The sequence below is a fragment of the Gouania willdenowi genome, chromosome 20 (assembly GCF_900634775.1).
Source record: "Gouania willdenowi chromosome 20, fGouWil2.1, whole genome shotgun sequence".
Classification (NCBI taxonomy): domain Eukaryota; kingdom Metazoa; phylum Chordata; class Actinopteri; order Blenniiformes; family Gobiesocidae; genus Gouania; species Gouania willdenowi.
This window is the reverse complement of record NC_041063.1, coordinates 18,533,048-18,548,336: the sequence shown is the minus strand read 5'-3', so window position 1 is coordinate 18,548,336 and position 15,289 is coordinate 18,533,048. Positions and strand designations below refer to the sequence as shown.

The window sequence follows — 15,289 nt, the reverse complement described above, 5'->3', positions numbered from 1 at the left end:
TAATTTAAATGCATCATCTGGCAACAAAGACTCTATCTCTGTAGGTAGTTTAATATAATGACTGCAAAGTCAATCAGTCAATACAAGCCTGATAACATAATTTCCTGCGTTTGTTCAACTTGGATGAATAACGTCTTTACTGTTTTGAATTGACAAGCACTCTATTCCCTCTTGTTTATTAAATCAGCGTAGAACACAATAGCTCCGAGCTTAAGCTACCGTCTTGATTTGTTGCTACTATCTGTAGACCTGAATACTCTGATTACTTTGACAAATTAACCTTTCTAAAAGGCAAATCACAGCCCATCTTGGATATACTCTTTTGAAACATCCCCTTCCTTTTTTTTCCCCTTCCTTCCAGCAGAGTACAGTACCATCCACAGTCCATCAACACCCATTAAAGATTCAGATTCGGATCGATTGCGCCGGGCTATTGATGGAAAGTCACGTGGTCGCGGAAGAAGGAACAACAACCCATCACCGCCGCCCGACTCTGACCTTGAGGTAGGGTGAGCCCGCTACCTTGGCGACAGACGGCCTCGCCCTGTCTGAGACAGATTGACACTAATCCACTTACTATATAGCTGCCACATGAAGTTCAACACTTGACAGGCATGAATTCTTAAATACTTGATCCTTCCCTATAAATTCATTATTGATGCATTGTGGAAACCATGACTCATCACTTAGCACATATCTCATATGGACTCTTGGGTAAACCAAGTAAATAAACAATAAGGCACATGATTAAATGAGCCGTCGCTGAAGTGAACAGTGCATAATATAGACATCTGGAGTTGCTCATTAGCTGAAAATAACAATGATCCTTTCTAACTTTGACAGCAACCATATGTCAAAATAAAATTTTCACCATACTAATGCTTGTTTATTAATATCCTATTAATTTAAGTGTGAATAATAGCAGCCATTAACACACTTACATCATGGCATGTTAACATATCTGTTTAATGAGTTTGTTGCTATTGATTATCCTAATGTAAAGGCCAAGGGGTGGAAAATGTGTAGTTGGGTGATGAGAGAAGTGTTGCGGTGATCAACCAAAGCAAATGGATCCTGGTCCCTGTGGCACACGAGCACACGCTCCTGGCCTATTGACCAGGAGGATCACTTTCCAGGCCCGACAGAATGCACCATTGATTTTGCTTCTTTTCTCTCTGTTTTTCTTTGTTTCTTCCTTCCTCCCTTCGCTCCCATCTCCCCCAGCGCGTTTTCATCTGGGACCTGGACGAAACAATCATCGTTTTCCATTCCTTGCTCACGGGTTCCTACGCCAACAGATACGGACGGGTGAGTGACATCAGCCAGTGACAGTAACTGTGCACTTTATCAGCAAAACACTTAAATATTAAAAGGATGAGGGAAAATAAGAGGATTCAAGACGCGGTAATGGCCATTGATCAAAGGATAGAGTTCGCCAACCAAGCAGAACTCAATGTACAGATAATTGTTTCTTTTTTAAGAGGTCCGATGAGGCCTGGCAACTATTTGGCTTGCTCTTTGCAGCTGTTGGAGCTATGCGTGGCTGGTCAGGGCTCGACCGTGGGGGCTCACAACAGTTGCACTCTGGATGTCTATTGACACATCTTGAGTGTTCCTTTCTCCTTCAGAAATGCCACATTGTTAGTTTAATTAAGTGCTTCTCAATCCATCCTTTTCAGGCAGGAATCTCCCCAGAGACATTGACAGAGGTCTGAGGCCCACAAACTCAGTCGCAGACGCTTTCGACCTCGCCATAATTAGAATCCATATGCATAAAGTACATATACATCAGAGCGGACAAACAGATTTCGACGATATTGTAGCAAAAGTTCATTTTCTATCCCATGTTACTGTCTGTGCATCACACGATGGAGAGTTTACTTTTCCAGGCATGCCTATTTGTTGTTGCACGTAAATTGCTTCTCCAAATTTAAACTTTCAAAACAAACAAGTTGGGAAATAATGTCAAATCCAATTCTCATGGATTTCTGAAGTTCCCAGTTAGTTACGGCCAATTATTAGATAAAACAACTTTTATTCATCCCCAAGAGGGAAATGTGGATTCTCTTGGTTTTTTTTCTATTGAATAGTAACAGAGAATACGACAAAGTTACACCAACCATCAATTAGTGGAGTCATCTCCTTTTTATTATTTTGATTTTTTATTTTGTCTAATAGCAGCATCTTAAATCGCCGGGTGTTTTGGCTACAGGCAAGTCTGGTTTTTGAAGTTGAAAATGACATATTGCTCCTCATGTGTCAGAGAGCTTAGCGTCTGCGGCCCAAGCTCCCTGCCTTTGTTCTGGTATGAGGGGGTGTTTGATGGGGGCAGTGTTTTGCTTTGGGGGGTGAAAGAGGGCTGCCCCTCGACCCTACACTGTTTATTTACTTTATTCTGGGCCCTGCATGCTGGGCAAAGAGAGAAAGAGCTGGGGCTTAAGGAGATGTGATGAGGCTCACACACACACACACACACACGGTCCCCACTGTGCTCCACAGAAACAGGAAACACTTCTGTCTCCATAAGGGCCTCTCCATCAGAGTTGGTATCAGACATGACAGTACCACGAAAACTTTTTCTTTTTAACGCTCTGTCCACTTTTGAACACCTCCACACTATTATTACGTCTTTCCCGTCGTGTTCCAACTTGCTGACACTATCACATTAAAGCATTATTCCGAGATAGAGTCATGCTTTCCCTGCAGCAAACCTCAGTGCACGCTACATCAAAGCCCATCACGGGTTCAGATCTGTAAACCAGCTCTGAAAGTAAAAGTGAGGCAGACCGACATGTGACCACAGCAGTAATGCAGTAACCACCCCCCCTGCCCTGCCCAGCTGTCGTTCACATATTCTCCATCTTAGCTACATACTGGAGTACTAATATATCCTACTCAAGTAGAAGCACTGTTACTTGGTTTAAATTGTGTACAAGTACGTCATACATAAAAAACTCAAGTACAAGTAAAAAGTAGCTCAACTGAATAGGACTCAAAGTAAAAGTTACTAGTAACTTTCAACCTCCATGTTTATTATTTGGCGATAATTCTTGCCATGGTTCCCTTTTATACAGTAGACATCTCATGTATAATCTTAAAAAGAAACCAGAATGCGTAACTGGGACGGAGGCGCGCAGCGACCCACTAAAGTACAGGGGGAGAATAGCGCGCAGCCAGAAACAGCGCTGCTGCATGGCTTTTTTTACTTACGCGCATGAGAGAATAGACCCCAATATGCACAACTGTAACACCACATTGCACTCTCACTTTAAAACAGTCGACTCTTCCTCACCTCTTTTATTTTCCTACCCTGACTCACTCTTCCCTGTTCCCCCCCCCCCGCCTAGGTGTAACACTGCCCTCTCTTTTTATATTCTCCCTTTAATAAAGTTTTCCTTACCCTTCCTTAGGGAGAGCTGGTGATGGTCACATATATGCAATGCAATAAATTTGTTTAATTGCAATAGCAAAGCATGCATTGCTGTCATAAAAAGACTGCACTTCATGTAGTGGTGACCTTTGACAGTATGTGCAGACAAGGCAAAAAAAAAAAGAAATATACTCAAAACAGAACAAATACCCATAAAAACAATTCATTTACAGTAACGTGAGTACTTTCACCTCTGGTTACATAAAGTCAAATTTACAAAACAGTTTTCCCTCCTCGCCGCTCTGAGTTTGCTTTAAATAGACGTGTATCTGCCTGAGCACACGTTCACTTTCTCTCGCTCGCTCGCTTGCCGTGACCTCCCACCTTCTCTCGATCGCCCCTCCCTCTCTTCGTCAAACTCACATAAACACACGGCTGCTCTTATCAGCTCTTAATTGGCATCAAGGCAGCTCACCCCCATAAAGCTGATGGCTGAGGCCAGCTGTGCTCCTATTGGGCTGCCCTGAGCTGCAGCTTAAAGTGGGAGGGGATGGTTGGAGTGTTATTGGAAAAGGGGGTTCAGAGGGAGCGGGGGATGGGGCGGGGGGGTGAGGGGCGTCCCCATGGAGCTACTGACATCTCCGGACAGGTGGTGTCGGAGCACTGACAGGAGCAGCACTTTGGCCTTCTGGCCTGCTTGTATTCCTAACTCCCTCACTGACTGATTGTTTAGATTTAATTGGAAAAGGATTGACTTGTGCCAGCGAGAGATGGCCATTTCCCACCAAACCAATTTGAAGAGAGGGAGCTGTGAGACGTACCTACATTTATACAAATATATATATATATATATATACACACAAAAAAAAAATATATATATATATATATACATACATATCCACATACGCATATATACAGTACATACAAATACATCAGTGGTTGGCTATTTCTGAATCCAAGTACCCCCTTTGCCCGACGACAACATTTTTGCTTAGAAAACTATTTAAAAACAACTATAGAGCACATAATGATGGAATGAGCGAGTGATAAATCACTTTTTAAAGAATCTCAATTTGTAAATAAGTGGAAAGAAACAGTATTTAATGCAGTGGTTTTTACTGCATTTTAGTTTAACTAAAGTATAAAAAATACCATTGTTTAAGATTGTGTGTTGTTTTAGTTTAAAAAAAAAGAACAATAATTAAACATTTCAAAAATCTATTTAAATTTTTCAGGAATTTTAGACGACCCCATTTAAACTCCAGGCAAGCCTACATGGGGTCTCGACCCCAAGGTTTAAAAACCCTGATTTAGTGGCTCCTGGATAGATTTATTTCTGTAGTTTTTTTATCATTTCCGGTCATATTATGCCTGGTGTGGGACCAAGACTGACACTTTCATTTTTCACTTTCTCTCTTTGCCCTGTAATGCGTAACCCTACACGTACCCCCACTTGATAAACACTGATATACACACATACATACCATTTTTTTTTAATATATTATTCTTCTTAATATTATTGTTTTTATTTATTTTTTGTATTTTATGATTTTTTTAACCCTTTAAATAGTGCTACCTTAATTAAATTGTGGAATAGAAATTGAAGTGGATAGTTATTCTTTCTATATTAACTCATACATCACCTGTTTTGTTTTGTTCTTGTTTTTGTTTAGTTGGCTGTCTATGTGGAGTTTGTTTACGACCAGTGTTGAACTTCTGCCTTTCTGTCCGTTTCCTATAAAAAATGCGATACAGGATCTTCCGACGTTCGTTAATCTCTGGAGGAAATTGCTCGTTCATGCCGAACTGTGTGCCTTTAAGTTCTCGCCCTTTGCTTTTAACCTGGATTTTCTGTTGAAAGTGCTTTAATTTGGCGATGACGGGGCGTAGGTGGTTACCTCTACGAGGTCCGAGTCGATGAACACGGTGAACGGTGATGTTTTTCCCGGTTTCTGTCGCAATCTTTAGAGCTGACGACATGAAGTTTTTACAGGATAGCCTCTGGGTCATCGTCGGGGGTTTCTGGGATACCTGAAAAGATCAAGTTGTGCCGCATACTGCGAGATTGGACATTTAGAGTTGAAGCCTTAAGAAGCAGGAGAGGGATTGAGTTCTACTTGTGTGGTTGCACTTTGTCAATTTAGTGAAAACTCAAAGCATTGAGGGGTGGTGACAGCTAATCAGGGGAGAGCTCAGGTGTGTCTTTAGCTGGTTTAAGGCTGTAATCCCAGCTCCTGGTCCTGGTCTGAGCAGCTGTTCTCGTATCATCCTTTGCCTCCTGAAGACAATTTGCTGATTAGAGACTTTAGTTTTGGCAAGAATTCCATTAATATAAAACCAGGAATGACTAAAAGCACATCTGACATCTTAATGATTTAAACATATTTTTAAAATTGTATTTTCGGACATTAATTATATGAATAGCAAAGTTTGATCAGGGACTTTTTTACCTTCGCCAAGGAGATATTTGTTAATTTGTTTGTCTTTTAGCAGGATTACATCAAAAGTACTTAACAGATTAACAGAAAAATAGACCATACGACATGGAAGATTCCATTACATTTTGGAGGGGATCCAGATCAAAATACTGATTCTGGATCAGTTTGTAAAAATACAAAAAAAATCTTTATATTTCACGATTTTCCAAATTTCAAAAGTTCATATCTCGGTTTCGTAATTTACTGGTCGTTCAACTACCGTAGTTTCATTCAGATTGGATTCTGATAGAAATTTTTCAAAAAAAATGGGGGGAACCCATATATCTATATTAATATACTGTTTAAAATTAAAAAGTCCTCATTTCTCATCATTGGCGAACTTTCAAAAATTCACATTTCGGTTCGCAATTGACTGATCTTTATTAAATTTGACTTTATGACGTCATGTTGAGTTGGTTTCTCAATTGACCCACCAAGCTTCATCCAGATCGGATGTGGATTGCGCATTACATTGCAATTTTTCAAAAAAAAAATGGGGCACCCATACATTTGGACTAACTGTATTGTTATTTTTTTTTAACAAACCTTTCAAGTGTGAATTATAATGGTACCATGACCATTATTGCTGCCAATATCTAAACAAAAAGGAGTTTTGGTGCTTGGTGGAGGTTTGCGCTCTCTGACTCCTGTTGTTTTTATCATTATCAGTACTTTGCAAAGCTTGAAAACTTTTGCCTGTTTCTTTTTTATCCATTTATATAAAGCATCATCCCACACATTGTCACTGGATCATTAACTATTTACAGTGTAGTTTACTCCTCCTGTGGTGTTATCTTACAGACAGTGCGTCAGCTCTACAGCAGGTATCATATTACTAACGGAGACTAGGATTTACATCTTAAACTGCACTTGTGCTTGATGCAGCACTTAATAAATAATTACGTTTCATTATTCTTATTCTTTGTTAAAAACATTATTGTTGTGGGGATTTGTGTTTTATCACCTGAAGAGCAATCAGATGATGCACAAGCACAAGTATGTGGAAAGTGGGCTTTTTTACGACCAGGCTGTGACCCCCAGCTCTTCTAAAACGACCTCCTTCCCTTTAAAAAGAGACATGCTTTTTACTGCATTCATTTAAGTCTGTGGCATTTCTGATGACTATTCTGGTCCCTGTCAGTGAGTCATAAACAGAGGCTGAAACTTTTAAGTCCACCTAATGTCTTCTTTTTTGTTGGAATGGAAAGAAATTCAGTGTTAATTTAGAGACTCACAGGGAACATCATGACTTACTACAGCTAATCAATAATGATAACTTGCAAAAACTATTTGGTGACAGTGAAGGTTATTGGGTTATATAGTTTGAGAGGTACTGCACTTCAAAATTGTGGAGTGATTTAGATCATGGGTTCTCAATCTTGGGGTCGCAAGACACTTGGAGGGGGTCGCCAGATGCCTTCAAGAAATTAAAAATATTTTTTGATATTATTTTTACCCTTTTTGATGACAGTACATCATTCTTTTCATATTTAACCTATTTATATCACTTTTTCTTGCCAGATTTTTAGCTTCCTTTAATGTGTTTTTTGCTGCATTAATCCCATTTCTGCCACTTTTGCGCTAAATTTCAATGCTTTTTCTGCACATTTTCGGCACTTATAAACCCTTTCCACCACTTTTTCACCTAATGTTACATATGTTGAACCAATAACGTAACTTTTAACCTCTTTTCACCATATTTCGTGATTATTTTTGCCAATTTTACAATATGTCATGCCCTTTATTTCCCATTTTAAACTAATTGTTCCAATATTGACACTTTGAACCCTTTTTTTACCACTTTGTCTGTTTGTTTTTGGCCACTCTAATTTGCAACTTTTAACCAGTTTTCGGGGTTTTTAAAATCCCATTTCACCACCTTTTCCACCATTTTTGATCATTTTTAACCCATTTTATTTCTGAATAAATCAAGGATTTACATCGTGAAGATGACTATATACTATGCCCTAAATAATAATAAACTTCCTGGATAACAGTGGATATTATTCCGATTAATAAATAAATGTGGTTATCACAGATTCATAGAACAATGGATCATCATTTTCCTGACTTTATGGATGGACCCCAAAAAAGCTCTCCCCTTTATTACCCCTTATAGATGGCCCTGTCTCCACTTGACTGTTCTTCAATGTTCATGTCTGTGTTCAACCACCTCAGGTACAGTGGGGGTCCCCAACCTCTGGCACCTTTATTTTGGGAGTTGCAGCCTGAAAAGGTTGATTTAGATAATCAATTTAAACAAATTGATCAGACAAGTCCCCTCAATAGCACATAAAAAAAACTATATTTATTAGATTCAGGGTAGAAGATTGTTTTTTTATGAACAATGGATGAATATTCAACATATTGATTATCATATACAAAGTAAGTCCTGGAAATATATCCATAGCTGTCATATATACCGCCATACATTTTATTTTTTTAATCATGAATTAGTGCGTGAAATCACTTATCGTAATGAGAGGGACTAATTATTTTAATATTGTTTATAATATCCTATTCTATATTATTTATTAAATCTATTGGTTAATAATATGTATATCGTGAACTTTGGTAATATATTTATATTGTAATATATATTTCTATAACAATTATTTATTAGTAATTGGCATTGTATTTATTGTAATGAAGTTGATGATGTATATGGTCAAATTATATACTTTTTATTTGTGCATTTGGTTGATTACATATCAATACATGTTGTATATCACTGTAGGGTGATGGGGCGGGGCTTAATGAGTTCATACCTCTTCCTGCTCCTTTTCAAACATTTTTGTTTCCTTTTTGTTTGAAATAAAATGCCAAATGAACATAAATAAATGAAACGTGCAAATATCTGCACGTCACATTCAGATTAAAAACATGTTTGTTTGTTTGTTTCAGGACCCGCCCACATCTGTATCATTAGGCCTGAGGATGGAAGAGATGATCTTCAACTTGGCCGACACACACTTATTCTTCAACGACTTAGAGGTGAGTCCATCGTCTCAAATCTGCTCCGAGGAGCATCAAAAGCCCAACTGTTGCCTCGCATGGTGCCTGGTTTCTCAGCTATCGCTCTCATGGGGGTGAAGTATTAGCTCAGAGCAGAAGGGTACACCATGAATTTTACATCTCCTGTCAGTCTCCAGGGTCAGCGGCCTTTCCCCCCCCCCCTCCCCCCTTTCCGATTCCCATCGCAGCTTGTGCAATTTGTCAGGCTCCAACATATCTGTGGCTACTCTGTGTCCTGCTGCGTTGATGGTGGTGCTGTCCTCCAATGCAACACAGTCCTCATCACAGCATGAAGTAGACCTTCATCTGCCCCCCCACCCCACCATCACCCCTTCCCCACACTCCATGGCCCACCGGATCATGTGCTGCTAGTGTAAAATCTCCCCCTGGGACTCAGAATAGGGGGATCAGCCGACTGGAGGAGTGTGTGCGACTGTGCGTGTGTGTGTGTGTGAGTGTGTGTGTGTGTGTAGTGGGGTGTCGAAGGATCTGATTTGCTGTGGAGAATAGTGAAGTATAGATCAGAGAGTCATGGATACACGTGCGCTGACTGTGTGCACAGAAACACACATTTTCTGTATGAATATGCACATGTGAGCATAAATATGTATGTTTTGTCATAGGATTTTCTGCTCAGAAAAGGTATTTAGTGGTTATTTCATTTCATTTTCATTTCAAAATTCTAAATATTAAGGTTAAGATTCAAGGCACTTTTCTTTATAAGGGTCAACAAGGGATACACAACATTTTAAAAACAGAAACAAAAAACGCCTGTTTTTTTCAATATTTTGCAACCGGAAGTGACCTTTTTCAAAATAAGAGCATGTTTAAGCATCGACAGTGCTGTGCAGGAAAAAGAATGTCCATGATGCTGTGTAATAGAAGTTAATGGACGTGAATCAGTAATTAGTTCTTTAATTTGTCTGCACATGCTGTCGAAGGTTTTTTTTGCGACAGCAATGCATGTTTTATTATTGTAATTAAATAAATGAATGTATTTTATTGCATAATTGTAACTTTATTAAAGTGAGAATATGAAAAAGAAAGGGCAGTGTTACACCTAGGTGAGGGGGAAGGGAACAGGGAAGAGAGAGTCAGGGAAGGACAACGCAAGTGGTGGTGAAGAGTCGACTGTTGTTGTTTTTTTTTTTTTAATATTAAGAGTGTCTCTCAAGCAAGAGGAAATAATTCCAGAAAAAGTTGTTCCAACCCAACTTTGGTGTGATATACGTGCAGAAGTCTTTTTTTTTTTTTGTCATGGAAAAAATCTTGTGAGAGAAAAGTTCTAGAGACGTTTTAGTCTGAGCTTGAGGAAACCACAGATAGAACTCATATTTTGGCGGTCTTGCCAGAAGCACAGCACTGTCCTCATACGCGCTCTTACTTTGAAAACATCAACTTCCAGTCACGCCATATGAAAAAAAACAGAACAGTTTTTTCCCCTTTTTTTTTGTTTCTGTCTTCTAACATTTAATTTGTCAATGAAACCAACCAGTTTTGAAAGTTTTATTTATCTATTCTCAACCCTGATAAAGAAAAAGGCCTGAATTCTGAAATGAAAATCAATTATTTTAATATCGTTTTCTTGCCCAAAACACACAGACCATACACCCATCCTTACACAAACACAAAGCCAAAAAGCTATTAACGTGCAAAAAAACACATCACGGAACTATTTTATTCAAGACCTCATTCTTTCTACTTCATGCCTTATACCTGCTACATCTATCCCTGCACTTTTCCCTCAGTGTCCCGCTTTTTGAGGACCTCACGAGGGAGGAAATGTTTTGTTTGATACTTAAGTGTGAAGAGATCTGTGGCCACTCTGCCAAGTCTCATTACTCACCACCGTGTGTGGCTGTGCAGCACGAAACAAGTCCAACGAGGGGAGAGAGAGGAAAAAAAAAAGCCACAGACGGAGTGAAAACGTTCATTCTGCTCCAGACAGATGAGCGAGTGAGATCCCAAAATGCAGTCATCGTGATCAAAGTTAATTGACTGCAATTGGATGGGTAAATATTTCCTTATGCCCAGGCCCTGTTGAATTTAGTCTCGCTGCACTTTATTTAATAGACGCGCCTCAATCCTCGAAAATAGTTTGTGACATTACGTTGAATGTGGCTTTGCTAAACATCTGTCTAGTGTTTATATTCCTTTTCATGTGAGTCGAAACCGCTGGCGGATAAAAAAAATTAGAACTTTCATCTTTTTAAATATATGTAGAAATCGTGCACATTTTTTTTTTTTTAAGGTCGCTCAGTTGAAAAAATATATTAGCTTTTATTCTGACAACAAGTTTATTAGCTAATCTCCCTGATTTGCTTTAACAATGGAGCCAATAGGAGGAGTCGTGACTTTCTCTTAAAGTCATTGATCTGCCATCCTAAAGTGAGCAAGGCTGGTCTTAAGTGTTAAGTCCAAGTTCTCAGGAATGCCCAGGCAGTTATGTTTCCTCTCTGCTGATTTACAGTCCTCCGTCTCAGATAGAGCTAAATAGAGTTCAGCTATAAATACCGTAGTCCGTTATGTATTTAAGCATGTGCAGAAATGCATATGGTCCATCTAATTTGGTCCAAACCATAAAGGGAGACCCCAGAGGGCTGTGCAGAAACACAGGTGCAGAGTTAGCAGCCTAGCGCTGCACAAGTGGCCCATCCAAGTGTCTTAAATCTCCTTCCATTTTTAACAAAAAGAGAAACAAACACAGGCTCTGAACTGTAATTCTATATCAAAGATTACATTTATTGTATATGGTTCCCAAACAAGAGTACGCGTACCCCTAGGGGTACATAGGAGACAGTATTTACTTACTATTGAAGTAATCACAAAAAAGTTGCATTGGTAATTAAAAATAAGAATAAAAAATACACTTTAAATTCCACTCATTGTTTTGAATTTGTAGATTAAGCCTTAGAGAACCAATTTTCGAGACATATGGGGTTTTGGAGAGCCCACTGTTCCATAAATACAAAAAGCATATTAAATTATGGAGAGGGTACTTATGATATGAAGAGGGGGTACGCATGATTTGACAAAAATGCAAAAGGGGGTACACGAGACATAAACGATTGGGAACCATTGTTCTATAGTGCTTTTGATCTAGAGCAGTGCTCCCCAACCTTTATTATGGTTGTCAAAGGCACTCAGCAATCGAGAGCAGTTTTAAAGCAGAAGTAGGAATTTTTCAAAATAAAATACACAGATCATTTTTAAAAACTTTATTATTTCTCTGCGGCTTAAATACTGCTAAAGATGTAAGGTTTCAGTGTGTGTGTGTGTGTGTGTGTGTGTGTGTGTGTGTGTGTGTGTGTGTGTGTGGAGGCTGGGCCACGTTGTTAGAGCCGGTGAGTGACGATTCAGGGGAAAGTCATAAAAAGAAAGAGGGCAAGCCATGGGGGTCAACAGGGATCAGTTTCACTCTTTTGTCTCTTAATCAAAGTTTTACCATGAATATTAACAAGTAAAATATTACATGATAATTACAAAAAACAGAGAAAAGTTACATGTTCTGCATGTACAGTAGACAACTATAAATCATTTTGTTTTCTATTTTATTTAAACTGTTTCTACATGTTTCAACTACAGCAAAATAATGTCAAAATGTAATATTGTATTAAAGAATCGTTGTGTTATGAATGGTACGACTGATTAAAAAAAAGTGTGTGCATGATCTTATTGCAGTTTATTAGAATTGGGACAATACGCTAAGATTATCTATATACGATAATGGGCTCACAATAATAATATGATACAATATTTTTAAATTAACCCACCCGCTTCAAAACAAAAATTAATTAAATAAAATAAATTTGCAGTTGTAAAAGTAGCCATGCATTTATTACTTACATATTTACTCTTGTTATGATCTTTTCTTTTTTAACTCAATAGGAATATGAAAAATAAAAACAAAGCACTAATTTCTTATATTTCTTGATTACATTTTCCTATTTTAAAGAATATCTTTACAGTAAATATGAGTGAACTACCTTAACATATTGTTGCTTTACTGAGTTAAAGGCTTTAGTCATGCCTGGCAGTGGCTCCATGAGGTTATTTGATGGTCGAAAGTGATGTTTAAAATGATGCCCAGTGAGACTGGTTTTACTGGGAAGACTGGCAGCTCTGCTGTGACTCAGGCTGTGAGTTTACTGCAGGTGGGCTGCTGTAAGCGTAATGCTATCGCTGAGGACTCTATGCACTGGGAACCAGGGGCCTCCTTCTGGCCTGCAGAACGCTCCATGTTCCCCGCACAGTCGGGTTTATGGGGTGCTGTCACCCGCCTCCCAGGGTGAGAAAACAACCTTCCCTTTCTGGAGAATAAAGGGCACGGGGCAACCCACTTATAGAGGGGTTGGAGTTTGGTGGGAGTGTGTGTGTGTGGGTGGGGGGTGGGGGGGTTGGTTTAAATTAGTCCACCATGCTGTGTGCAAAGCTGGCTCACAGACTCGTACTCTATAAACATGCATTAGCGCACGCACACGCCTTCACACATGCTTACCTGTGTAAAAACTCGGTGACACTTTCCTTGTTTATGGGTCCCAACCTGCAGTCACAGGGTTAAAGCTTCTCTGTCGGTCGCACCAGGGCCAGGCCTGGGAATGAGTGACGCAGTCAAAGACACGGTTAGCTTTGCCCAAAAGTTAAAACAGGCCCCCAGGGGCCTCTTAGTGTGAAGCTGCACCTTTAGTTTAACGTCCCCCAATAAAGTCAGACTCTGTATCTGACCTCGCTATGACTAGTAGCTCCATTAGATCCTTTATGTCTTTTTCAAATTTGAATTGTAATGCACACTGTGGTAAAACATGCTTAAAGTTCCAATGACAACTTTCATTTTGACAAACTTTTTATTTTATACAGATGTATTTGTGGAAAATAAATGATGTTCCAATTGTGGTATATTTGGTTTCTTCGTTTTTAAGTTTATACATGAGATGTTTACTGTATCCAAGGGAACCGTGGCTAGATTTATTAGCAACAATAAATGTAGGAGGTGAAAGTAACTAGTAACTTTTACTGTGAGTACTATTTAATTGAGCTACTTTTTACTTGTACTTGAGTATTTTATGTATGACTTACTTGTACTTGTACCTGAGTACAATTTCAATCAAGTTACAGTACTTTTACTTGAGTAGGATACATCAGTACTTTTTACACCTCTGTAAATGAATTATACCTGATAGATGAGCAGCTCCTCATTACCATGTCCTATTTTTGGGTCCCAAACTACGCCCGAAGGACAGAAATCTTAAATACCGTATCAAATCTCTCTACTTTCAACGTTTTTTGTTTTTTTTCTTTTGTTTTTTTTTTTTTTTTTTTTTTTGGAGAGTAGACTGTTGTTTGGACAAATTTGTGAAAGTTTTGCTTCTCCTCCTACGCAAACCAAAAGCAGGCAGGTGCTCTGTTTCACTTTTAAATACAGGATCAAAAAAGAGCTATTTCTAAGTACAGGATAGGAATGTTATGTTTTCCAAGCACCCCTAACAGTTATTGCTGGAAGTATCGGCTGTGTGGGGATAGCGAGTACGACTTGGGGTGGATGTGAATGGGTGAAGATTGACATGATGGCTTTGAAAACCTCCACTTTGTGTGTGTGTGTGTGGAAACACTGCTGCTGCATCAGTGGCAAAGCAAATGATGAAATACCCAGAGAAACCAATTTGGAAAAACACATAAAAACAGTCAACTTGATTTAGTTTAAGATGGTGGGGGGGGGGTGGGGGGGGGGGTTTAACCTTGAATGGCCGAGCCCTTTTACCTCCACTCCCTCCAAATAAACTTCATCTGGAGTCGCAAATCATTTTTGATACCTAAAATAAAGATAATAAAGTCTTCGTGGCTATGCTGCGTTCATAAATGTGTAGAAGTAAAATCCACTAAAAAAAAAAAAAAAAATTGGCAAATGTTTTACCTGTTACAGCAACATTTCAAATGGTCTCACGTTTTGATGCGGTCATTAAATCGCAACCCACTTTTTTTTTTCTTTTTTTTTTTTTTTTAGAATTTCACCAACCAAATTAAAAATGTTTTTCTTTTTATAAATAGCTGTTGAAAACACATATATAATCTTTTTTAAAACATAAATCTATATATTTTCCTGTGCAAAATGCATTTACAGCATGCTTGATAAATAAGAAACGTTTCCTTCAAAATAAAAGAAAAGTCCTAGACGAGACATATAAATTTTTTCTTTTGACCAGCTGTCCCGACCCACCAGTTGAGAGTCCTGACGTAGAGTATTCCGTAAAAAGATATTAAAATGGGTTTTTAAAAAAAAGATTTTTTTTCTTAAAATAAACATACATATACACAACAAAAAATGCATTAAACATCCCTTCATCTTTATAAAGGAAGTGGGAAAATGGGAAAGTAAGTATTTTAGGTGTCACATTTTCATCTCCAATTTTAAAACATTTAACGCCAAAAT

At 38.6% G+C, this 15,289-nt stretch overlaps 1 protein-coding gene across 17 annotated transcripts in view; it reads left to right on the top strand.

Annotated features, from left to right (window-relative positions):
• eya1 (EYA transcriptional coactivator and phosphatase 1) overlaps positions 1-15,289 on the top strand; it is a 55,652-nt gene that overhangs the window by 21,937 nt on the left and 18,426 nt on the right. For 12 of the 17 annotated variants that reach the window (XM_028434240.1, XM_028434238.1, XM_028434234.1 and 9 more), the window contains 3 exons: positions 362-504; positions 1,225-1,308; positions 8,752-8,841. In XM_028434240.1, the coding sequence (XP_028290041.1) occupies positions 362-504; positions 1,225-1,308; positions 8,752-8,841 (317 nt within the window). The remainder of the gene's footprint in view (positions 1-361; positions 505-1,224; positions 1,309-8,751; positions 8,842-15,289) is intronic. The other 5 variants (XM_028434239.1, XM_028434235.1, XM_028434232.1 and 2 more) reach the window with 1 other exon arrangement.